The sequence below is a fragment of the Telmatherina bonti genome (genome assembly GCF_933228915.1).
Source record: "Telmatherina bonti genome assembly, chromosome: 20".
Taxonomy (NCBI): Eukaryota; Metazoa; Chordata; class Actinopteri; order Atheriniformes; family Telmatherinidae; genus Telmatherina; species Telmatherina bonti.
The window spans coordinates 19467546-19494065 of NC_136618.1; the positions used below are offsets into that span (position 1 = coordinate 19467546).

The 26520-nt window shown below is 38.6% G+C and overlaps 1 protein-coding gene across 1 annotated transcript; it reads left to right on the top strand.

Moving 5' to 3' along the window:
- ube3c (ubiquitin protein ligase E3C) lies at nucleotides 1-26520 on the top strand. The gene is made up of 24 exons (XM_079259357.1): nucleotides 1-116; nucleotides 693-804; nucleotides 944-997; nucleotides 1316-1390; nucleotides 1619-1765; nucleotides 1863-1978; nucleotides 2098-2255; nucleotides 2535-2688; nucleotides 4722-4942; nucleotides 5084-5235; nucleotides 6159-6346; nucleotides 9147-9233; nucleotides 9373-9530; nucleotides 9812-10038; nucleotides 13119-13223; nucleotides 13458-13545; nucleotides 16247-16344; nucleotides 16914-17046; nucleotides 18095-18342; nucleotides 20848-21060; nucleotides 22568-22756; nucleotides 22844-22910; nucleotides 23023-23153; nucleotides 24777-26520. The coding sequence occupies exons 2-24, from the start codon at nucleotides 721-723 to the stop codon at nucleotides 24945-24947; spliced, it is 3264 nt and encodes a 1087-aa protein (XP_079115483.1). The 5' UTR covers nucleotides 1-116; nucleotides 693-720; the 3' UTR covers nucleotides 24948-26520.

Here is a 26520-nt window from a genome sequence, read left to right on the forward strand (position 1 = left end):
ACTGTTCACAGTGTAGTGTTGATTATGAGAGGAAAAGAAGACTGACGCTGGAATTTATCTTAATAGTCCTCCTAGTGTTATTGTTTTTGTTTCGCTTCTGATTTCAAAAGTCAAAGGTAATTGATACACGAGTTTTTGTTGAATGACTCAGGTGTATGTCCTATAAATTAAGCAATGTCAACTGAGACAAACGGGTTGAAAGACTCTCCCCGTAAAGTTAGCCTGCATTAATATCTAGCTGTTAGCTAGTTAGCTGTAATGCTAACGTCCACCAAATCTTGCTTTACACACGCATTTTATTTGTTGCTGTGACATCCCATCAATAAATTTTTTTGTACTTTTAGTATCCCCGTTGCTGTTTAGTGTCGGAAAGCATAAACACCCCTTTTAAAACAATGACAGCTGCTGAGTCATGAGCTAGCTAAGTTAACCGGCTGGCTAGCTATTGTTGCAGCAAACTGAGGCTGTCAGTAGGACAAGTCGCTGAAGTTAATCTGTGTAGTTTTTAATTTGTTGATCACACCAACGATCTAACTGGATTTAATGTTTAACAGTACAATAATTATATTTTATATGAACTGAGGCCAGTTGTAAGTTGTAGCCAAGTCACGAGCCGTCAGGTTATTTTTGTATCATTCATCAGCGATTTGTTCACATTAAAATTCCCACTTCGCTTTTATTTTCTCTTTCAGATATCAGTGATAACGTAGGCATACGTTAATGGAAAAAAATCTAACAATGTTCAGCTTTGAGGGAGATTTCAAAACAAGACCCAAAGTGTCTCTTGGAGGAGCGAGTAAAAAAGTAAGTGTACTTTGATTCGGGAAGGAAATAAAATCTATCCTGCTCATCATAAAATGAACTCAACTCCTTACTCACCCCACCACACGTTATAAATGTTATAAGATTTAAATGTTTAGGATTTTTTTCATTTGCTCTTCAGGAGGAGAAAGCATCCCTGCTGCATCGTACTCAAGAAGAAAGACGGAAGAGAGAGGTAATTTGATTGCATGTATGTTCATACAAACTAACTATTGATGGCAATCAGTTATCAAGTTTTCACAAATACTAACAACAAAAGAACTTCAAAACACCATACAAATAATTCCAATTAATGAGTTTTTGCAATTTATATTGGACAGATTTTAGGCCTTGTGGATTTTGTGAATTCTGCAAGTTGTGCTTTCACTTTCTTTCCGTTCTCTTCTTTATACTTGCGTTTCTGTTATTAGGATTATTATTAATGTTATGCACTACTATCACATTTAAGTTTTGAAGGACCTGAATTTCTAAGATCTATTATTCTGTTGTTTAGGATGAAAGGAGACGTCTGAAGAATGCCATCATCATTCAGTCCTACATACGTGGTTACCAGGACTTGAAAAAACAGGTGTGTCTGTCACCATTATGTTTGCTTTTTTTTTTAAATACACATTTGGTGATAATTCTTAATGCTGATCCATTTATTTTACATGAATTTTCTTGTTTGTTTTTTTTTGTTTTTTTTTTAGGTTGTTTGTCTACGTAATAAGCTTACACAGACTAAGTATTTTCAATGACTTACTTCTGTGACCTTTTCTTTTCTCTCTTTGCTGGGTTTTTCCTCTTATCCCTCAAGTATGCCATTCAGAGGGCTAAGTTTGATGAGTGTGTCAGCCAGACACAGGCAGGAGGAACTCAAAATGTTCTGGATGGTGCTGTTCTCTGCCTCTTATCAAGACAACTTATATTTTTCTACAGACAGAGTGTGGATGCACATAGATTGGTGAGGATGCAGGAGAACTTTTCTGCTTTTCATTTAGTACACTGAGAGTTTCTTTAATACATTTCCCTGAATTGTATCTGTCTGTGTGTTCATACAGATATGGTTGTGCCAGAACTTGGTGAAACACAACAGTCAGTTTGTGAAGTTGTTGGTTGGCCCACAGAAGCAAACATGTATGTTTCAGATCAAAAGGATTTTGGGCTTCTGCTGCAGGTACAGCACTTGAAAAACTGATAATTTGCTGATGGATGGATAAATGCACTGAAAGCTGTTTGGCTATCTGGGGAAACTAAAGCTAACAACTGACTTGCAGCTGTCTCTTTTTCTCACAGACTTCTTCAAAACTGCGCTGATGATAGTTTGAATGTTGCTGTTCCCATGCGCATGCTAGAGATTTTTTCTTCAGACAGGACTTTTCTTCCTGTTATTCCAGAAGCTAACAATGTAGCTTCTTTACTCGAGCAGATTTTGCACTATATGGTACAGAAAGGTAAGTTAACTCTTGATGCAAGTTTTTAATTCTATATTTATTTATGTTTGCAAGAGATAATGAGTCTGTGTACATGCTGTTGCTCTGATTAATCAGCTTTAAAAATATTTAAATTGCAGTGATTGAAGATATTCTCTTTTGGAGTCTGTTGTCACATTTTTATGTTTTTCTTTTAGATTAATCAAAGTCCTGTCCTAGTATTGGAAACATTTGATTTTTCTGCTTTATACATCTTAAGTGACAGTTTGAACCTTTTTTTTATTTGTCTCTTTCCATCAGGATACTATAGGTCGTTGTGTATTCTTGTGAATAACAGGCTCCCATCCAGCTTGGAGTACAGCAATGCTCCTTCTATCCCCCTGGCAAGCACACTGTTGGAGCACATCCTCAAACCTCTGCACTTTACCTACTCCTCTTGCACAACAGACGCAAGGTACAAGAAGAAAGAAAACTATTCAATCCAGACTGATGAGATTAGACAGATTTATCACTTAAAAATGTGTTAAAATCAGCCCAAAAAATGTTACCTGCCAACATGAACCTTGCCAGCCAAGACATTACTGTATGTTATACAAGGATTTACTTGGTGTCAGATTAGAGTTTTTGCCAAACCATGCACAGACCAAGTCAGACAAATATACATGACATGACTGATATGATGAGATGATAATCATAACAACTGAAAATCTGTATTAAATATAATACATTTGGTAAAGCAACAGAAATCGGATCATGTAACTTTTTACACATGAACACTTGGTATTATTGGGAGAATGACGCTAGTTCAGCTTTTCTCTGCAGTTACTCGTCACACAAGCAATTCACAATGAGATGTAGTATGTTATAAAAGCGCTCTCATAAGTGGAAATGTGTGGGAGGGGCTGCAGGTAGATGTCTAGAGTTCAGAGGAGGGAAAATGCGGTGCTGTGTTTCATTGCATCAAAAGTAGCAGATGCAGCTCTAGTAATTTGTTTTGTTGTGAACACATTTTTAAAAAAGTAAATCTAAATGTTTGAACTGTAAAACTATCCATCAAATTGGACAGGTTTCCAGTGTCATGTCATGTTCAGTGAACACTGCTGAACTTTGCACTGCAAACACAAATCATACATAATAAGAAAATTGCAAATTACATGATAACAGTAACTATTGTTTTTATTATGTAAAGCACTTTGTGCTCCTGTTATGCATGTAAAGTGTTTTTTATATAAATTTGATTAAATTTAAGCATTCTGTTAGGTAAACAAATGTGATTTAACCAAACTACGGAGCAGTTATCTTTAACGTAATATGATGATTGTTCTGCAGGCGGTGAAATGTATTTAATGTAATTATTACTTTCTTGGCAACTTTTTACATCATGCTTAAGTTTACAGGCTGTTGAGTTGTCCTCCACAATGACAACCAAACATAATTTGACCAAGACAATTTTATCTGTTTTAGGCAGAAATGACTTTTTCTCTGCCATATCGAGATATCTGCCATATCTGCCATATCAATTTATAGAAGAGACACGTCTCTTCTATAAATCGCACGAAACTAGGGTGAAGCACGACAAGACTGGATGTGGTGTAACTTTATTTTCGCTCCGTGTGGAAGTTGCACTGATCTGCCGTTATGATTCAGAGAAAGTTTCTTATGAAAAGTGACAGATATTCAAAGATATTTATAACTGATTATTCATTTCATTTGATGCCACGATTTACTATGAAGCTAAGTAATCGGGACTAACGTACCTGTGCGCCACCCTCTCTGAAACATCTTGTAAGTGTAGTACATGTGTGAAAATGGCTAAACACATCAGCTGATCCACATCGCTGAGGTGTCTGCTATTTTCTTTTAGCTCTGTACAGTTTAATTACCTCGGAGACGCCATTTTCTTTCAAAAAACTGAAAATGAGTAACTCTTTTTGACAGGTACTAGATTTTTGGAAAAAAAAAAAAAAAAAAATCCTAGACCTCACACTATTGAAATCATCCGTTAAACTGATCCGACATACTGCAGAAGTTTTTTTTTCTTCTCCTATTGTTACTGGTAAGCTATAATTGCTTCGGAGACCAATTTACAGCAAGCCATAAAAGTCCCTCAGTCTTGGTTGCTCGCTGTGGTGCAGAATATCAGGCTGTTTGCTCTCAGTTTGAGACATTCTTAAAGGCAAACGACAAGACAACTGCTTTTCTTCTTTGAAGAAAAGCAAGGAGGGAGTGAGAAAAACTTGTGTACACACCGATTCTAACAGCTAATTATCTGACTTTGCCCACCAGATGTGTGTGTCTGAGTTACACAAAGCAGCTCTGTTTGGAGAGAAAATACTGGAGAATTCATGCACCTGACAAAGTCTGGCTGATGTTGAAACAACCCAACCTGTTAACTCATTGAACAACAGCATTTGTATACATTTCTGTAGTTGCATCTTCATCCTTTCATACGTTTGGTTAACTGCAGACTTTTCTGTTGTTTTGCAGGCAGTTTGTATTTGCGGCTTTCACCGAGGAGTTCATCTCTGCTCCGTTTACAGAGCAAATCTTTCACTTCTTTATCCCGGCACTCTCAGACTGCCGTCTCTCATTTCCATTCGAGGCCTTCCTGAACTCTCTTCAGTCCACAATTGACTCTTCCTCAGCAGCACAGAGTCAGGCACCGTGGCTGTTATACTTTGTCCTTTCTGCAGGGGAGAACTGCTTAGGTAAGCAGCACATTTAAAAGTTGTGAAGACTGGTACAATAGTTATCCTGCATATTGTATGTTGTTTTATGTATCAACATAACTGATTGACTGAGAGGAAGGTTTGGTAACATGTTCAGTCATGACGATTGTGTCTTTGCAGGCTCTCTGTCAGAGGAGGGTCTCCTGCTATACCTGTGGGCTCTGCAGTCTCTGCTGCCGCTGCTGCCGGTGTCAGAAAGCAGCACCAGGCCGGAAGTTAGCAGTGACTCAGAAGATGAAGATGATGCTGGCATCCATGCGCTACCCATGCAGGTACATTCAGCAAAGACATCAGCACATGAATTTTAGTCCCAAAATGTTCCTGTGAGATAACAAAGATAGAACAAAGTTTACATCAGCTGCGCTACAACAGTCTTTTCTTTCTTTGGTTAATCAGTTTGAAAAGCAACTTCTAACATTAGCATCATCCCAAGAGGAGCATTCATTTATTATCCTAGCCGCTTGATCCAATGAAGGGTTGCGGGGAGCTGGAGCCTATCCCAGCAGTCCTTGAGCAAAAGGCAGGGTACACCCTGGACAGGTTGCCAATCCATCACAGGGCCACACAGAGACAAACAACCCCTCATGCTCACACTCATTCCTATGGGCAATTTAGAGTATCCAATTAACCTAACATGCATGTCTTTGGACGGTGGGAGGAAGCCAGAGTACATGCATACACGTGGAGAACATGCAAACTCCACATAGATAGGCCACTGTTCAAAAGTTTAAAAGTCTTTAAACAAGTTCAAATATTTCCTGTATTCTTTGGTATCCTTCTGTTAAACCAGGCTACAGTATTGGGGGAAAGTCACAGTATTTTCTTTGGTGTTTCCTATATAGTCTTTTTTTCCCCTCAGGTTTCCTGCTGTGCATTAAAGAGGAAATGTTACGGTCTAGCAACTTCAGTGACATGGTGCAGACATGTTCAGTTTGCTCTTTAATTATCTAATTATCTGCTGAGAAGTCTTTAAAAGTGATACATTTTTTCAGTGGAAGTGACTGATTGAGACACAACAGTAGATGTAAATAACCTGAAATGTCAAGTGTTAGTTTCATAATTGACAGTTGGGAATAACCTAAGAATATACTGGGTTTTAATAAGTTAAAATATGATCTCGCTTAATTTTTTTTTAACTTACAGGCATGTTTGCTCTGTCTGTTTTTAAAATAATGTCTGCTTGCGTTTCTATTAGGATGACAGCCGGATTTCTGTGCAGCTGATAACAGAGGAATGTGTCCACAAGCTGGACACCAAACAGCAGACAAACACCCTCTTGAACCTGGTCTGGAGGGATTCAGCCAGTGAGGAGGTTTTCACCATGATGGCATCAATCTGTCACACACTCATGGTCCAGCACCGTCTCATGGTGCCTAAAGTCAGGTACACAATGACCATTTCCTTCAGAATAAACCTAAAACACAAAACAAAATGACTGGAATGTGTACATAATAAGGACGCTCTTTATAGAGTAAATGTTGATCATTTGTATATTTATGCAGACATTGTTTATAAATGCTTTCAGTTTATTGTAAACGAGGTGAGTTACACTTTGTCATAGAATCAAAACAAATTTATATCTTTTTAAAAAAAATTTTTTTAATTCTATTTAACATTTTACATGCCTAGCTGAGATCAGCCTTGCATCCAGAGATCTTGTTTACACATCCTCCTGATTGAGAGGAAACTGTGTCTTTATGTGTTTCCGCGCTGTAAGCAGTAATGTAAATAACGGTGAAGTGAAGCAGGCAGGCAGTTATCAGTGGTCCGCGCCCACTGGCATTTACAACCGGCAGAGGAAGCTGGGATGTCAGGGAAGCTGTCAGTTCTGGATGAGGGCAATTACCCCTTCTCAGGTTGATTACATTAGGGCTAGAATGTCAGAGATGGTGGGGTGGGGAAATGCATTGACTGACAGGAGGTGATCCAGACTGAGCTTCATGGATGGTCAACCTGCCCGAGTTAATTATTAGTGGAGCCCGTAGCTGTCAGTGAAATGTATGTGAGGGTGGAGTTTGAGATATAAAGAATCATATCAGGTTGGAAACTGGATCTTGTTGTATATCTTTAAAAGCCTACACAAGCGTGCAGGAATAACTGAGCCTTTGCAGCTGCAGTGTAGTTGTTCAGCTCGTAATTTTACACTGTTGCTAAGAAATAGTTGAGCAGAATTTTAAAGAATTTCAGCTTACAATCCTTCCTCTTTTACCGCTTCCTCCTCTTCTCCACTTTTAACATAAATCCTGTCCTTCGTCTTCCATCATTATTGGATATCTGTACAAAATAATTAGCTCACCGAGAAAGATTAATCACTGCAGGAGTGGACGGGATAGCTTTACAAGAGGCTAAGGGGAGCAAATTGCATCCCAGTCTTGATTTACTGCTCTTAAAGCAAAAAAAAAAAGGAAAAGCTGGCCAGTCGTGCAGCCAGCCCAGCACACTGTCTTTTTAATAAATATGTAAAATGTCTCATGAAACTGCACTCTGCCTCATTTTATTCATAGACTAACTTAAAAGTCCAATCAACGGAGAGCAAAAATTATTCTTAATTGGTTTACTAATGGCACCAAGTCCTGGTTTGTTCTAGAGAGTAGACTGTAATTGTTTGGAGTTAGATATTTGGCGTAATTTCACTTTATTTGGTTTGACCCTTTGTAACACTTGGCTGCTAACAAGGTCGCTCTGATGAAAGTGATTTCATTTACTTTTAAATAGTTGTGTTGTCATGAAATCAGAAATCTGCAAAGCTAATTTACAGCCTGGTTGAAACGGACTCGGGTTTCCTGATATCAAATCTGACCAGGTCAAGACTGATATTGGATTTTTTTTCTTTCTGCCGAACAGACTCTTTCATCACAGCGAAATGAAATGATCCAGGCATTATTCATCGAGCCACTTTTCACACACTCTCTCTCACACACATACATGCAACTCCTTTTGATGTCTTGACTTTGTTTATTAGTGGTTCATTCCATGATTGCAATGGGGGTTTGGGTTCTCTCAGGCTGTAAATCAGCATGTCAGCTGGCATTTAGTGCTTTGTTTCTCATTTCAATCAAACACCCGCATGACTTGTTATGAGCCCGCAGCACTCTTCTGTGCTTCTCTCCTGAGCCTTGTTGCCCTGACAGATGGTCTGTGCTGGATACAAATCATTTTTCAAACCTTTTTAAGGTTTGCCTGACAGTCTGCTCCTAATGTTTATTTCCATTTTGGGATTTTTGAATGGCTTCTAGTATATTGCGTGGTATGATGGGAATTTGAAAGTTGACATTGAGATGAGAATATCAAGAAACTATATGATTAATCTTTTCATAGTTTTCTGTTTCATTTGCATGTCTTTTTCTCTGTTGAACTTGATGAACACGATGCTGCCCTGTAAAAGGCAGGCATTCTTATAATTATCACCTCTAGACAAGAGCCCATTATATGCAGGGGGACTTTATTTTGCTTTTTAGCTTACTTACCACATTATTGTCACCTGTACTTACACTCGGTGTGAAAAGCCATGCAGTTTAAGAGTATACACAAACACACACACTTGAACAAAGAGCACCCTCACACCTTGGTGCTACAGACCGTTGAGAGCAGAGCAACTATAGGAAGTGTATGTGGGCCTTTCTTAGTGTTATCATGTAATTCACTGTGAGAGTGGAAGCATGCTAGTGCTCAGGGTCACAGCAAGGACCAAGCTGCTCCTCCTCCTCTGCCCTCCATTGTCTTGCTCTACTGGCCATTAAGTTAAATGGGGCTCCAGCAGGAAGCCAGAGGGCTGTTTATGACCCAAGCTGGGCACCGTCGCCAGCAACTAGTTTACTAATGGAAGGTGCCTCGCCTAAATAAAGCTTAATGGCTCATTTAATCTCCTTTTGGCCCTTGTGAAGTAGAAAAGGAGAGAAAGGCCAAGAAAATTCTATAAACAAAATGTTGGTCAACAGTGTCATTCATTTATTTTTCCCCTTCGTTTTCTTTGCGTCCCCGAGCATCCAGGGCAATGTTAACAATTTCATCACTGCAGACAGTTTGTCGGAGGGTAATTCTATTGCTCCTCACACTGATTGTGTGTTTGATAAAGCTATAACACTTGTCACCTTGATAACAGCAATGATGGTTAACAAAATGTATGTCAAATAAAACAAATGTTCCAGCTTTATGTATCTCTGTGTTTCATTGTTGTCTCCAGGCTTCTGTACAGTTTAGCTTTCAACGCACGCTTCCTGAGGCATCTTTGGCACCTGATAACATCCATGACAACAAAAATGATCACAGGGTAAGCTACTTTAATGCAGACTGTGTCCTTTCCTTTATGCACGCTGTTATATGCTTGAAACATAATTTCATCTGTATCTATTGTATTTCTGCAGAATTAACCTTATGTATGGTTTCTACTTTTCTGTTTGCCTCCATAGTTCTATGGTGCCGCTGCTACAGCTGATCTCACGAGGTTCTCCGTTGTCATTTGAGGACTCGAACCGCATCATTCCCCTCTTCTATCTTCTCAGCTCCCTGTTCAGCCACTCTCTTATCTCAGTGCATGATAGCGAGTTTTTTGGGCACGAAATGGAAGGTAGTAGAAATATCCAACTGTTTAACATAATGTTTACTGCCATATGCTAGGTATCTAAAATTGTTAGAATTTCTCCTCAAAGAACTATGTTTAGCTATTGAATATATAGGGTTTGCACTCTCCTGCGGCTTGTTGTAACATCTATCTTCTTCTTATGCACCCTCATTAGGTGCTCATTGCAAAATGAATTACAATTAGTTATTTTCAGCAGTCTCGCCACTATTTAACTGTAAAGATCAATATCTGTTAAAAGACAGTGAACATGTTCTCCTTGTCAACAGGTCAGATGCAGTCCTCCATGATGCCCTTCACACTGTCAGAGCTGGTGACTTTGTCTCGCTGTTTGAGGGATGCCTGTCTGGGAATCATCAAGCTGGCCTACCCTGAGACCAAAACGGAGCACAGAGAGGAGTACATGGCTGCCTTCCGCAGTGTCGGTGTCAAGACTAACGCTGAGGTCCAGCAGCGCATCCAAGCTGAGCAGAAACGCTGGGTGCAGCTCTTTAAGGTGGGCTTTATACTGGTACCAACACATTACAGCAGAAGATGTAGCATTTCTTTTAGTTTCTCTTTTTTTCATGAATTTCCTCTGACTTTCTTCTTTCTTCCTCTACTAATGTCAAAGTATTTTCTTTTTTTACTATTAAAAAACTGCAGTCTGTCGAATAACACAGTGTAGCCATATTAAAAGAAAAACTGAAACCCAACCGATTCATATGAGACCATCTCTGTTTGACATTAGTGAAAAATGCAAAGCACATCTTGCTATTTTTATTTTGCAGTTTATAATGCAGGGTGAGTTATTCTGTTCTTACTAGAGTCTTAGTCCAGCTGGGTTTCAATATTTCTGCTTCAAGACACCTGGATCAAATGAAATGGCTGTAACAATTTCTACACAATGATTTATTCATTTGAGTATGGTGTGTTAGAACAGGAAATATAGGAAATTTGCTGGATTCCTGCTGTTGTTGGAACGGAATGAGCAACCCTGCTGTAACGTATGTTTTACTGCCCCCTTCTGCACCAACAGGTGGAGACCCAGCAGGGGGCCTTTTGTCAGCATTGGATCTTTATTAGACTCTTTACTTTCTGATTTTATTCTTGTATATGTGAACTCTCATACAAAACCCAGTGGAATTGCTCGTGTTTGCAAAGGATTTAACTTGAAAGCTGGAGTTTTAAGTCATTAGATGGTAAAAATGGACACAAAAAATCCCTTTTCTTTATTGACCTCACTTAATGGAAACATTTTTGTGTGTTTATAACTGAATCAAAAGGCAGCTTTTCGCAGGCATCACCGTATAACACAATTATTTGAAGTGTTATTAAAATAGGAGATGAATAGACAAGTTACAAACCTGAAGATTTCAATCTGATGAATATTGATTATTCTCTTTTTCTCTGCTGGGGTTATACATAAGAAAGATCCAAGTTTGTTTGCATATCAGACATATTTTAAATCAAATTGGTGTTTGTGCAGTAGCTCCAAATTAAGTGTGAAACTTTGAGAAATTTGCCTAAAATATTTTTCATGCAATGTTGTCATCTCAGCTCAAGAGACTTTCTGCATTTGCACTGATATATAAGGATGTAGGCAATGACCTGAGACACATTAGTGTTAGGTGTAACTGTTGTGTACTTCCTCCGTGCGCTGAAGCAGAGTAGTTTATTAATTATCTGTGATGGTGGATATCAGCTATATATATATTTACATGAGTGTGCATCGACAAGATGGAGCACAATGGAAGTCTGCTGTTGGTTATTTACCCAGAAAAAAAATTAGGTGGGAAGCAACACTGACATAATTTCCTTCTTATTCTATATTTTACTTTCATTTCCTTCATTCTCTTCCTTTTCCTGAATCTCTCGAGGAAACTGTATTTAGGTCACTTTGTTCTGGTTGTTGGAAGGATTTAAAAGTGAACTCTTACATTTGTGAAAGGTGGCAAATACGCGAAGAACACATTGGAAATTTTTATAAAAGATCTGCTCAAAGGTCTCTTGTCAGCTAAAACAACCCATTAAAGAAGTGGGGAGCAGGAGAAATGCATTTCCCAAATTGAACTGTGGGATTTACAGTCAGTTTAACGCCGCTGACCCCTAACACGCTAATGTTTGGTTCGTGTCATCAGCCTCCCTCCCCATCTTTTATCACCTCCATTGTCGAGCTATCTATTTAATTGAAAGAAGTTAATTGAATGAAAATGATCAACTAAGCTTGTATTAATATTGCTAATGGAACTTTCTTCTTGGCCATATTTGGAGAACAATGTCACGCAGGAGTTTGGGAAAGGCCCATTAAGGTTTGCACTTAACCCGATGGGCTAATTAAGGAATGCTTATTCATTCCCAGAGTCAGGGGGTAGGTCTCCTCCAAACCCATTTCCATGCACCTTTTACACCATTTTGCACTTGCCATTATTGCGGACTCCGGTTGCCTTCTGGTGATTGGCTAGATTGATTGTCGCTCTATGAAAATGACATGCCTAAGAGAGGGCCATTTCGAATGAAATAATCCAGCTGGGGTATTATATGTAAATGGATTGGCTGTAACTATTATAGCACACATATCACATCCATGTCATGAATGAGGTTATTCAAAGATGTCTGACTAATTTTTACCATAGCAACAGAGGAACCTATTGTGGTCCGATGAGGGTAACTGAAATGTTCGTCCGGGAAACTTCTCACTCAAAATTTCCAATCTTAGTCCTTCAAATTTGACTCGCGTTCTAGTAAAGATGTGCAGTTTTCATCTTCAGATATGTTGCACTTCGGCTTTTTTTTTTAGTGGTATGTCAAATCCTAATGTTTAATTTGTTTTTTTATTATTTGCACAAAAAATAGCTCCTTATGAAAGCACATGAGTCAGAGAGTGAATTCCTGCGTTGAAATGTATGTTTAAAACAGACAGACATCAAACTCTAAAGTCTTCGAAATGTTGAGCCTTTTGCAACCCAGGCAATGGTCACTCTGGTTCTTGCAGCTCTTTTACATCCCTTTCATTAGGAGTGATGTCAGGAGACCTTACTCCTAATTAACTGCACTGGACATTGAGGGATGGTACAGGCCGTTTTTTTTTTGTATTCCCCATAAATGATGCCCAGATGGCTAAGTTCTCAGAAAACTTTTTTTTTTTTTTTTTTTTTTTTTTTAAAGTTAACAGCAAACAAATTTTTTGCACATAGGCCTACTTTCCTTTTAGATAATGAACCTCATGAACCTTCATCTTGTGTGTTGTGTGTGTTTGCATGTGAGAGGGAAAGACATTATGATCTTTTTTTTTTTTTTTAATTAATAGGTAATACTTGTGTGAAGACTTGTGTTTTTACTATGAAAAACAACTGTTTTATGTAAAACACTTTGTTCTACGTTTTTGTATGAAACGTGCTTTACAATTATAATTGAATTGAATTGAATTTTAATATATAAAAAAATCAAACTAAAAAGAATGTAATTTGTCTTTTGTTTTCTAAAATTAAATGTAATTTTGACACCTTGATTTAAATAACATGTGGATAAAACTGCCAGAGTAAAAGATGATCATGCGATGTGTGTATGCCTCCATGTGTTTAATCTACAACCCAGGTTATCACTAACCTGGTGAAGATGGTGAAAGCTCGTGACATCAGGCGACCGTTCTGTCCAGCAGGTCACTGGCTTTCTGAGGAAGTCAACATTCGAGCCGACAAGGTGCGTAACTGTCATCCCAGTTTTTAGGTTTCCAGCTTGTATGTCGGTTTTCTGCATACACTATATTAATCTTTAGTAATTGGGACTTTGTGGACAGAACAGTGGGTATAGTCTTTAAAAGGCTTTTAACTTGAAAATTGTGTCTTTTCCAGTAAAAATAAGATACTGCTTAATGTAAACTGCCTTTGAATCAGGATCTTCAAGTCCTCATCAACCTGCCTATTTTCCCTATAGGTCACCCAGTTATATGTCCCATCAGCAAGACATGTGTGGAGAACTCGAAGGATGGGTCGCATTGGGCCTCTTCAGTCAACACTTGATGGTATTGTAATTCTTTTTAATTATTATTTTGACAGAAAGAAATAGCAGTCCCTTTTTTATATTATTTCTACACACTTGCTTATGTTCATGTTTCTCACTGTTTAAATATTAAATTGAAGCTTTGGTACTTTATATTGTTTTAATATTTAATGCAAAACAATAGAATTCCTCTAAGTAATAAATCATCAAATTTATCCTGCTCTTTTAACAGTATTTGTCTGGTAGACTGTTGTGTGCTCATCAATAAGGAGCAGGCAAACCTTACTGTGCTGTATTTCATGTACACCTCAGAGTTGCTCCTCTGGCCTTCAGTAATGTATGAACATTTCTGTCAGCTTGATACCTAACCAAAGAAATCACAGTATTTGCTGTCTAGTCATTGTCTCTTATGTTTTCTTTTCATTTCCTAAGGAGCTTTTTGCTGATACTGAATACTCAAGAATTTTTTTTTTCTTTTTTTCCTGTCTATAGTAAATAAAGAGAAGAGGTTTGGATATAATTTGAACTGGTTTTTAAGGGGGGAAAATGGTCATTTCTCACAGATATTGATTAGTTTCTTTTTTATGTACTCTTTAAAGAATTAAACCTAGACCTTATGAAAAAAATAACTTATTCACAGAAATTTTATATGGCCTGAAAAAACTCTGAAAAGTTATTCACCTTCCAGCCCCATGGAGAAGAGCGCACTGACACATGTAGGGCTTCATCAGGCTCACTTTGAGCCACCCCACATTTCTGTGAAGTATGGTGTGAAAACAAGCTGATAACAATGTGTGTATGATCTCCCTAACGCCGCTCAGAGGCTGTATGGGATAAATTCAATTAGTGTAAAAGTACCTGATGAGCTCAGCCACATCTGGTCCATGTGTTTGTCTGGCCTTTTCTCATTTCCTTAAATGGACGGGCCTGAGGCTGATGAATGGGGCACATATTGACCAGTCTGAGGCCATATTTCTCCTCAAAGATGGAAACCTGATGGGAAAATGCAGATCAGGTTGACTAATTGAGCAGAATAATTGAGCTGCAGTCGAACGGAGGAGAGTGGAGGGCAGTTTAGCCATTGTGGCAATTTTCTTTGTGGGCTAAACGGTCTGAACCCTCAGTTTAATACAAAACAAACATCAGCTTAATGGATAAATCCCAACAAGTGGATGGCCATCTCACAGATGAGTTAATTAAAAGGGTGTTATTAAAAGGCTGTAGGACGGATATGTCTTTAATGGTTGGTCTGTAAACAGTGGACTGGGTCTTGATTACAGTACTTAACAGTGAGGAATGGTAATTTTAGATTAGCGCGACACTCTAAGGACAGCTGATGTTGGAAAGTTTATTTTCTACAAATTTAGCTGACAAGACTGTAAAGATTCAGCCCAGAACCCTCCCCTGAGTTTTATACTCAGTGGAAGGTGGATAATTTTATTGGGTCATAATATTACATTACATAGTTTTACTGTAGTTTGCTCTCAACTGTAGTTTAGGAAAAGAAAAAAAAACAGTATAAGATAATTGTGGGTTATAATTGAATTTGTAGTCATTTAAGTTGGACTTTTATGTTCTTGGTTTCACATTCTTTTTAATTGTATCAGTTTAGCAGTTTGTTTGGTTAAAATGTCTACAAATAAGCTCAAAATCCACCAAAGATCAGGATATTGTCCCTTACAAGACAGTGCTCCTGCATCAGCTGGTTGCGGCTAGTTTGTAGCCTAACCTTTACTTCTGTCACATCACAATAAAGCATTGTTTGATCATACCTGACAAGTAACTAGTTTAGCATACCTAAACAAAGACTGAACGTTTTGTACTTTTATCAATGACAGCCTGTGGGAAGCTGTCATGAAGCCAAACTTGACTGATACTGTTGCTTTCATTTCTGGTATATCATGTATGGATTACGGACAATGAAAAACAATTTCTATTGGGGTTTTCTTTGATTCTTCATTGTTTTTAAAAAAAAAAAAAACTGTTTTAAATCAAATGCAGCCATGACAGCAAAATATTCAGCAAAAACAAAGTTAGACTGTCAACTGTCAAAGCGCTGTGCTGAAGAAATAAATATAAGTTGTCAGTTATTTTGCAGCAATAACATGTTACGAAGTTCACCTTGGAAAACGCTCTCGGGAGCAATTGTATAAAGTAAAAATTTGAACTCATGGGCCTTTAAGTACTTACAAGCAGCTTCTTTGCTGTTATTGGTTGATTTCTACACACTTTTTGTAGAAGGGTGCTGGATTGTCTATACACAGCATTATAAAACAAAATGTGGGACTAGCTAGGAGAAGGCTGCATCCATGCAGAGAAAACTATGTATATTAGAGAGCAATCAGGTGTTGTAGCAATGCGATGCACGAGAGAAACACTTTGAACATCAAGACATGTAAAGCCCTCCTTAAAAAGATAGATTAGATTATGATTGTAAATGAGCACAGTTATGGCCCCTGAAGGATCAAATACAGTATGATAGCACTAAGATTGTCAAAATAATTTGGATAAATAATACTGTTGTCTATAGTACAAAGTGGTTCAGAAAAAAGGTCAAACTTTAGGAGGATTTAATATTCCTGTTCATATGAGGATTTGCAGGATAAATTAGTTTTTGGTGTTTCTCAACATCTGATAAAAACTTGCAGAAAGGGTTTCTTTTTTTTTTTTTTTTTAATCTTTGAAACAGGCTAATGCTGAAGTCTTATGTTGCTTTTTTGCAGTTGGTTCAGAACCACCACAGCTGTCTGTGTCTGAAGAGAGACATCTGGCTATCCTCACAGAGCTCCCTTTTGTTGTTCCCTTTGAAGAGCGAGTCAAGGTACTGTCCTGTTGTCCCAAACATAACTGTATCAGGGTGTCTTCTGTGCATTGCAAGAGTGGTGTGAAAAACCTTTGCTAAAATACATATAATATTGGTGTATGACCAGTACACTTCAGTTATATAACTGTAGAATGGGATGATTTGAAGAGTCTTTATTGCAACTATACCATTTAATTTTCTAGTGTAGAAAAAAAGTAGAACATCATTCCTTTTTAAGGTATAATTTTTTTTTTTTTTTTTTTTTTTTTTTTTTTTGTAGAAAGTGGTGAAAGCTTTTCAAACTTAAATTATTCATAAGATTTCAACTTACTCATCACATCCCGGCTTTTATTTTGTTACTTTATCTGAAATGTACTTTAATTTCATCCATGACTTATAAACAGTGCCTTATTTATTTATTTTTTTTATATGTGAGTTTAGTTTCTATTGTAAGTTGGTATAAAACAACAAACAATAATAAACTATTTACAATCAGATTACACACTTCAGTGGAACATAGAGCTAAATGTTGTATAATAGAAATGATTGTTACTGAATCTACTTCTGGGTTTACATCTGCCCTCTAGATCTTCCAGAGGTTAATCTATGCTGACAAACGGGAGGTGCAGGGGGAGGGGCCATTCCCTGATGGCATCAATGTCACCATCAGACGCAACTACATCTATGAAGACGCCTACGATAAACTGTCTCCAGAAAACGGTACAACATGCATCATGGCAATTTCAATAAAAGCACAGTTTTGTGTGTGTTATTGCTTGTGTAAAGCCGACACACATTATTACCTCATGTTGTCTGGAAAAGGTGGTGTTGCTGCTGGTGTTGTTTCCTACATTTATTTCAAGATAGTAAACACAAGAGGAGAGAAAGCAGAGTGTAGTAAATGTTGATGCTGTTTGTGAAACTCTTATGTTCCATAAAAGCTCAATATTGAGGATCAAGGATCCAGTTTGCATTGAAGATGAAGGTTAACTCTTTCCTTATGCACAGTATTGAATTTCAGTAAAGCATAATTGTGATTCCGATTATTATAATGGATCACATAAAAGCAGAATCAATTATTTTAAGTCACCTCTTTTGTGTTTGGATTTGAAAGGGTACTTCGGTGGGGGCAATCTGATTAAAAAGAGTTGTAGGAGACCGTGGGCTGAAGACATGATCTATATCATTTATGTGTCTATAAGTTATAGCACCCTTGATTTATTACTGTCCATTAATTATGGTCAAAGATGACCTTTTATAGAACTGATTTCAATATTCTGCAGGTCAACAAAGTGTTTTCTTGCAAAATGCATTTATAAAAAGAAAAATAAACAACTAGAAGCACTTATAGCATGCAGTCCTCTGCCATTGTAATTTTTTTTAACCAATGATTGAGACAAAATGATCCCCATCTCCCCTTAGTAAAGGATCCTTTGAAAAATTCCTGGATCAAGACTGTGATCCTGATTCCCCCCCCCCCCCCCCCCCCCCCCCCCAAAATCTGATCAATTGTGAATTATTGGATTTATGAGATTTCCTGAAAATTTAATCAAAACCTGTCAAAAACTCAGCTTTCTGAATTACGTTGCTAGCAGACAGACATACCGACATGAAATGCATCAGGAAAATCTTTAAAATCTTGGAAAGGTTGTCGATGACATTTATGCAATAATTTTACTGAGATCATGAGCATTATGGCAAGGTCTTGAATATTTCTGTTTTTCTTAGTGCACCCTCAATCATTTCTCCACTTGGTGTTTTTGTGTAGAACCTGACCTAAAGAAAAGGATTCGAGTCCATTTGCTGAACTCTCACGGTCTGGACGAGGCAGGCATTGATGGTGGTGGCATTTTTCGCGAGTTCCTTAATGAGCTCCTCAGGTCAGGCTTTAACCCCAACCAGGGCTTCTTCAAGACAACCAATGAGGGCTTGCTGTATCCCAGCCCTGCTGCAGAGATGCTGGTGGGAGACTCATTTACAAGACACTACTACTTCCTTGGCAGGATCCTTGGAAAGGTGAGCCTCCAAAGAAAAATTTAATAAATCAATAAAGATAAACGCCCAGGTGTAAAAATCAAATGCCTGAAAATATATTATTGACCTGAGAAGCATGCCTCTTAAACTGTGTTTTGTTTTTTGCTCTGGCTGCTCAGAGTGTTTAAACAAACTCTTTTCTCAAAAAGAGTTTTTGAAAAACTCTGAAAAACATTTTCGGGTTGAGGCAGCAATTTGAATCTGGCACTCGTGGACGCTTTTGTTAATTAACCCTGTGTATAATCTGTTGACGGCATTGTTTGTCTGCCCCTTTCCTTCTCCGACGGTGCTATTTATTAGAACCTAATGTTTCTAAATCATCCTTAATGCATGTGATGGGGATTGTTTATCAAGATGCCTTCCTCGTGGGGGGGTTCATCTTAACCATGGAGAAGAATTACCTCATGACAAGCAGTCGCCTCTCAATTAGGACTTCCATTAGCCAATGATTCCTACTTCTTGTTTGTGTAGCAATTGCATTTGGCTGGCACTAAATCAGCAGGCTCACAAAGACAGGACATAAATAAGCATTCAAAGCATGTGGTAATAGCATTTTGATCTGTTTTACAGTCAGGAACTTCAAGGGCTCTTCTCTCTTGCTCAGCCCTAGATCACTTATCAAAGTGTTGTAACTCCTCTTCCTCCTCTTGCTACTCTTCCTGTGTCTCTTCTTTCTGTATTTTTTGCAAGTAAGAAATTATCAATGTCCTTATTCCTTCTACAGTAGTGTACTCATCATAAGTAATGGTTCAGGCAATTAAGCTGAGGGAAATTAATTTGAATTTGACTTTCAATTAACCCTTCCTTAAGTTCCTCTTTCTCCATAAAAATGGACATTTGAGTGGCCATTTGAGAGGTGTATTGATATTTGTTTAGTGCCGTTATTGCCTGGATAAAAGGCAACCATTTATATGGATTGTGATTGCATCACCACATTGCAGCTCAAAGGACACAGGAGATTAATATTGTTAATTAATGTCCGAGGCGTGCCATTGTTGTGGAGGTGATGTATTACAGGCAGGAATGGCTTGTCTGGGCTACTCACTGAAATGGGATTGAACATCAGAATAGGAGCCGGTCATCATCCTTCTTCCTCCCTTGTCTACCCTGCTGACAAGCTGAAGGATTTAAGCTGCAAATGGGAAAACATGAGAAGAGGTTACTTTGTTTATGTGGTTTTGGCCTAAAGTTATTTTATTCATATATGAGTGTTTAGTGTCACTCTTTCTCATTTCTCTAGAAATGAGATTCTCTTTTGTCTGTATATTTCACATTAGAACAAAAACTCCAGCTTTGTAGCAGTGGCCTTCTCAATCTTAAACTATGAAGACTAGGAAGCTTTGATGCTCCTTCCATCTTCAACATCAGCCCTCTGAATCCCCTCTAGCGTGTGCAAGTTGCAGCCTCTGATTGATAGAGATGTGTTTTAAAGGCATTATAATTTTATTGATTCTTAATGTTGTAAATTAAGGAATTTATTTGGCACCCAACAGAATGCACCTGCAATGCTGCTGGCATTTATTCCACCTGATGGTGCTGCGATTTCCTTTAATTGCGTTGCCACTGCACTCACTTATATTAAAAGGCCTGGGCCATAATAATTAATTCTTTCCAACCCAAGTCATTTTGGCACAATTTCTGGCAATAAACACTCATAAAGAAAGTAAGTGGCATTGAAAAAATAAAGCTACAGGTTTTTTCCATATACTTATTGCTGCCTCTTCCCGGCACAAGTGTTATTGATAGGTTTCAAGGGGCCATGAGGCGCATATGGTCTAAAACGAGCACTGGCCACAAGAGTAATACTAAGTGGATTATTTTGCATAAAAAATAGACAATGTTTGAAGTTGTGCAATTAACCTGTGTTTAGAAAATAGCCGTGATTTATGCATCTGTGTATGTTTAAGATGCATGCATTATGGAAATCCTTTAGATTTATAATCCATTTAGCTGATGCGGTCGGGGTTTTTAGCGCTATCATTTATAAAGACCTGTATATTTTAATGTCTCCAATGGGCTCTTTTTCGGACTAATCCAGTACATTAGCTTTGGGTTTTATGAGTCACCTGCCCGGCAGTGGTTCTTAATGGCATTTAAGGTCAAGGTGAGAGTCGGCATTTATAAAGTTTGAGACAAGTGAAGAAGCAGCTGGTGTTTTTAACATAGATTGTGTTTTGTGTTTTGATTTTACTCATCCTGATGTGTTCAGATTTACTGTCTTATAACTAGATTTTTTTATATTAGTCAAATATATTTCTGTTGTAATCAGATTTTATATATATATATATATATATATATATATATATATATATATATATACACTCATTGCTGCAATGTCTGCTGTTTGATGCATTAATCTATGTTTTGTGTAGGGACACTCAAGTGATGAAGTCTTTTACTGATCTGTTTATGGTAAAGATTTATAAAATTAAATTGTAATTCTTGTTTATCATGCAGTCTTTTTTCCTTCTTTGTTTTTCTTCATAGGCGCTATATGAGAACATGCTGGTGGAGTTGCCCTTTGCCAGTTTCTTTCTATCCAAACTTCTGGGAACCAGTGCAGATGTGGACATCCACCATCTAGCTTCTTTAGACCCAGAAGTGTATCGCAACCTACTCTTTCTCAAGAGCTACGAGGACGATGTGGAAGAGCTGGGACTCAACTTTACTGTGGTGAACAATGACTTAGGAGAAGCTCAGGTTGGTGGCATGGTGGGATTCAGTCAGATAAATTACCCTTGTTTATTTATTTTCCACCTCTGTTTCTATCCTGTTAAGTTCCTTACGATCAGCTGCCTTTCCTTCCTCCTGTTTGGTTTCCCTCTGTGGCGTTAATAATTCATTTCCCTCCTGATGCACCACTTTTCAGCTCTGACGGAGATAAAGCACGTCTCACGCTAAACCCTGCTGCAGTGCAGGAAACACGGCAGCTCTGTTGACCGTTCCACCTGCTTGTCCCCCACTTACAACACGCCTGACAGAAGCACGAAGCAGCTCTTAACCCCCCACCCACACACACACACACTCTAAAGCTCAAAGCTGTAGAGACAAGCCACCACCAGCACTCTGAGTCACCTGCGCCGAGACCTGCACTCTACATGGATCCCTGTTTGCTCAGGGCCTTAACGCGTCTTATTAGCTCTTCTCAAACAACACCTGAAACGGCTGAGCTACAATGTGGCCCTCCTGGTTGCAAATAGGGCATCGCAAACACGATAGGGAAAACAATTTGCGAAAGATTAGGCACACACCCGGGAGCAGTATGCCCTGCATTTGCCCCTGTGAGATAGCTAAAGCAAGCAAGATAACAGCAGTAATTCTCTTACATTAGCACATAATCACAATCCACTGTGAAGGAGAAAAAGACAGAAAACGGTTAGCAGCGTCGGAGGACACGGAGTTGGTTGCACTCAGGGAATGGACAGAGAAAGAGGAGCGCTTTACATTAGATTGTAATCTATATTCAATATTGCTGCACTGAGAACCATTATGAAGCTTATCAATCAGTTTTTCTTAAGACTGCGTCAGAGAACTGCTGATTCATACTTGCTGTTGTTATAAGAATAGAAACTATTGTTTCTATTATTTTTAGACAAATATCGTGTTTGTGTTTAGCCACATGTTTTAGTGATGGCTCATGTGACTAATGTTACTTATTGCTGATGCAGTATCCCTGTCTGGCATGTGTTGATGGTGATTTTTTATATAACAACAAATGGACACAGACAGGTTGTCAGTTATAAAGAACAACTGATTCAGAGAAATTGAAAATAATAGAAACTCAGTTTCTATTATTTTCAAGTTTTCTATTATTTTATATATCAGTGTGTGTCTTTTTTCTCCTTTTTACAGTTTTTACCTCACAACACTGTTAGAATAATGCAGTATATAAAGCAGCGGTTCCTGCTGTCACATCAGGCTAAATAACACTGGACCAGATGGTCTTTAGACTGAAAGCATGTAACCACATCTGTATATCTCACCTTGAATCGAATGTTGGAGAACATTTTAATTGTCTTTATGTGATTTAATTAAAAGAACCAGGCACAATTAAGCCCCTTATATTGTTTGTTCCTCATTTAGCACCTGAATACATAATGAAATGAGCAAAGTAATCACCTGACTGCAGTATTACCAAAATGTCCACTTTAAACAGATTAATAATTTAATATAAAAATTTTTAAAACACAATGTCTTTTTTATCCAGGTGGTTGAGCTGAAGCCAGGAGGCAAAGATATTCCTGTGACCACAGCAAACCGGATAGCTTACATCCATTTGGTGGCTGACTACAGGCTGAACAAGCAGATCAGGCCTCACTGCCTGGCCTTCAGACAGGGTCTGGCCAATGTGGTCAATCTTGAGTGGCTACGTATGTTCGACCAGCAGGAGATCCAGGTATTTGCACCAACAAAAGTAAACATAAGATTTGAAACATTTTAATTTCTCACAGAAGCCTAAAATGTGTTTCCTGTATCGTAACAGGTGCTGATTTCTGGGGCTCATGTTCCAATTTGTCTTGATGACTTAAAAAACTTCACAAACTATTCAGGTGGCTGCTTAAAAAAATCTTTAAAGTTTACTGATGAAACAGTAAATATCCTGTATGATATGTATAAATGCAGATGAAATCATTTAATTGTCTTTTCAACCGTGTCCTTTAGGTGGGTACTCAGCCACTCATCCTGTCATTCAGATCTTCTGGCAGGTGGTTGAAGGATTCACAGAAGAAGAAAAGCGGAAACTGTTGAAGTTTGTAACCAGCTGCTCCCGACCGCCGCTACTCGGGTTCAAGGTGAGTCGTTACCAGACATGAACTTTTCATCATGTCACTTTTCCTCCTCCTCCTCCTCCCCTGGCTCTTACTTTACAGACTTTGCATAGCACAAGTATCTGCTATTATCAGCTGGTTTTCCACCTGCAACGGAAGGGAGTGTTTCGCCCTTATGGGCTTGTAATGAAAATACTCAGACTGATGACAACCCTTGAAAAGATAGTTTTCCAATTAGCTTCATTCAAAGCAGAGAATTGCGGTGAAGTCTTATCGTCACATCCACTGCTGGTTTTAGTTCATGACCTTCCTCTGTTGAAGCAGTCTGTCTGCAGCTCTGTGTGTGTAGGCTTGGCTGGAGACGTGGCTGGACAAATATTACTATTCAGAACTTTGTAGGAGGTTGAACTTTTCACCTTTTTCCCTTTTGTGTCACATGGCAGAAAGCAGCAATTTCTTAAGAGATGTATACGCCAGGAAATGCATCAGTCTACTTTTAAGCATAGTTTTAGCAGTGCTGAATCATTATAGACATTTCTGTAATGATTTCCTAATTGCAAGTCATTTCACTTTCTCACTGACTTCATTTGTATGACTCTTAAGTAGTTTGAGATGGGACAAATAGCTAAAAGTGTTTCTCAGGGCCATTAAAGTGTTTTTATGTCAGACATTAACGTATCAGAAGTGGTAATCCTGTTATGATCGGTAAAGTATTCTTGTTACTGTCATAAGCTAAGAGGATTTTATTGCTGCTCTGTTGTTGTGAGCAAGCAGTGCTCAGCTTAAACCATTCTGCAGTACTTCCTCTCCACTTGAACGCTGTCCTCCCTCCTCATTTAATAAATTTGACTTTGGCCGGTCTGCTGATTTGCCGTCCCTCTCTCTGTGCCCCTTCTCTGGGCCTGGTAATTTGTGGGGGAGCGGCCCCTGACCTGGCTCACAGCTCAAGCCAGCTAAGCCTTAATTAGCTGTCGTGAAACGGCCCAGGATTCATTAGAGGAGAAATAGTTCTGTCAGGAGAGGCCATTTAAAAAAGATGATGGAAACGGTCTTTTTTTTCTAAATGATAGCCGTGGTAATGACACTTTCTCAATAAGCAATGATAGTTTAATACGATAATTGTCAGAAAAATGGGGTCATAATAGCTGAGCCCCCGAAGAACCATTTAATCGGGTAAGTATGGCCACAGAGCCGTATATACTAACGTTAAATTGTGGGGTGAAATCGGGGCGCGGCAGCTTGTTCTTGATGGAAACGCTCAGTGTCATAGTCTAGCAGATGAGGTGGGCTCATCAACTGCAGGCTTGATTTAAAAAAATGCCAGATAGACAACATGAAATGACCATCTCTCCAGAAACTCATCCAAGGGTCAAACTGTGGGCCGGTTTTCCTCTCTGTACCTTTCAAGCACAAAGCAGATTTCCTAAATTTATACTTATCCTGCATTAGCTTAGCTCTCAAGGTCTCTCTTTTAACATTTATCCCCTTGTGGAATTTGACATTTATTACTTAATTGGGATTGGTTTGGAAATTGTGATCATTACTGACACGTTAATTCATTTTTCGTCCGTCTTTTAATCCTTCAATTTGTTCACATTTATCTCTGTGATTACCACCACTTGCTAACATCTTACATTTCCCAAACAGGAACTTTACCCAGCCTTCTGCATTCACAATGGCGGCTCTGATGTGGAACGCTTGCCAACCGCTAGCACCTGCATGAACTTGCTCAAGCTTCCTGAGTTCTGCGACCAGCATCTGATGAGGAACAAGCTGCTGTATGCTATCGAGTCCTCTGCTGGGTTTGAGTTGAGCTGAGCACGCAAAGGCCTCTCTGTCTCTGCATCCACGGACTGAATGACACAGAAGTGGACTTTAGAGTGAAAGACACACAAAAAAAAAAAAAAGATGTGGGAAAGGTAACGACGCACTGACTGATTTATTGTGTGTTTCCATGTGTGTGCGCGTGTGCCAAGCAGAGGGTGAGGCTATAATCACCCAGGGACTGAAAGGAAGGGTATAGGTTTAAAATGGTGGGTTAGGCAGCCTTTTTTTTTTTTTAAAACAAAGGAAAAAAAACTTTGTTGCTTTTAAGTAATCTAAATGTTTAATCTCTTGTGAGAACCTTCCTGAAGAACAGTGATGTCGCTGGATTTTGCAGAAAGTATTTGGCGTCGAATAAAAAACAAACAGTAGCAGCTCCACTCTGAGTAATGCCACATGAATGGACACTTGTTTTTCACCAAAGATTAAGGGGGCATTGTGTAAAAAAAGGGCAATATAGCAGCAAAGAAAGTTGACTTTCGGACTCTAAAGCCACCTTTTGGTGTGCCAAGGGCTGCGGAAGCGGAGGAGCATTTGTGTACTGCTATCATGTATTTTCATGTAGAAGTCATTGAAACTCCAGTTTTTGTGATTTCCCAAATATTATCTTTACTAGTAATAACTTTCATGTCCAATAAACCATAACAGAAGTGTGCACACAGCATCTGCAGAGTAGAGAAGGATATTGCTGGACTTCGGATACAGAAAGGATTACATAATAATGGTTTTTGTGAATATGTATATGTTTACAACCCTTCTATGAGTCATGTATTTGTACAGGTTTATTCCTCTGTCCTTTGGAGGCTTTGTTTCCACATGTGTCCTCGAAGGTGAACAACCTCTTACCTGATCAGCACATGAAAATCTGTGTCATACTAAAAAGGCCTGCAAATGATCAGTGTACCAACAGGGTGGAAAAAAATAGTGTATGGAGATGAATAAAATCGCTTTCCTTTTTGCATTTTCCTTCCATTAGTCTCCTAGTTTTCTTGTTGCTTGTAATTTACAGTAATGACCAAGACATAAAACAGTGCTTTGTGGGAAAATCTCCTCTTCAGTTTTACGGCCTCTGACATATAATTAAAGAAACATCCAGTTAAGAAACACTGAGCAGAACTATTCTGGCCTTGAGATGCATTATCGGGTTGAGCACAAATTAAGATTGTGTGCGTTTGTCATAAATCCACCTGCCCTCTTATACAGTGCAGCCTAGGAAGATATCCATCCCTTTTTGGACCGAGTCCATCTCTCCGTCCTCTCTCCTCTGTTAAAACGACCAGCCTCTCCTCTTGTGCCGATGCCGGAACCCCTCACATCGGCTGGGCCAGAGAACTCATAGTGGTAATTGGGTCTTAAAAACCAGGCTTGTCATTGAAATGAGGGATTCATCTCAATTACGATGAGATTTATTTAAGACTATTACCTTGTGATGGATTGTAACTGACAACGTTAATGCAGGATGTTATGAATCATCTTCAGAGCATTATAAACTTTAGCTGGCTCATACGATTTTTAAAGGCTAATTGAAGCTTTTAGGCTTGTTTGTCTTGCTGCGGAAAAAAGAAAT

What these genes read in the sequence shown, in the direction of transcription:
- ube3c (XM_079259357.1), top strand. Translation starts at nt 721, where the DNA reads ATGGAAAAAAATCTAACAATGTTCAGCTTTGAGGGAGATTTCAAAACA. An exon ending in ATTTTGGGCTTCTGCTGCAG is followed by an intron (nt 1,979 to 2,097) that starts GTACAGCACTTG and finishes TTTTTCTCACAG; the next exon opens with ACTTCTTCAAAACTGCGCTG. An exon ending in CCTTTGAAGAGCGAGTCAAG is followed by an intron (nt 16,345 to 16,913) that starts GTACTGTCCTGT and finishes TCTGCCCTCTAG; the next exon opens with ATCTTCCAGAGGTTAATCTA.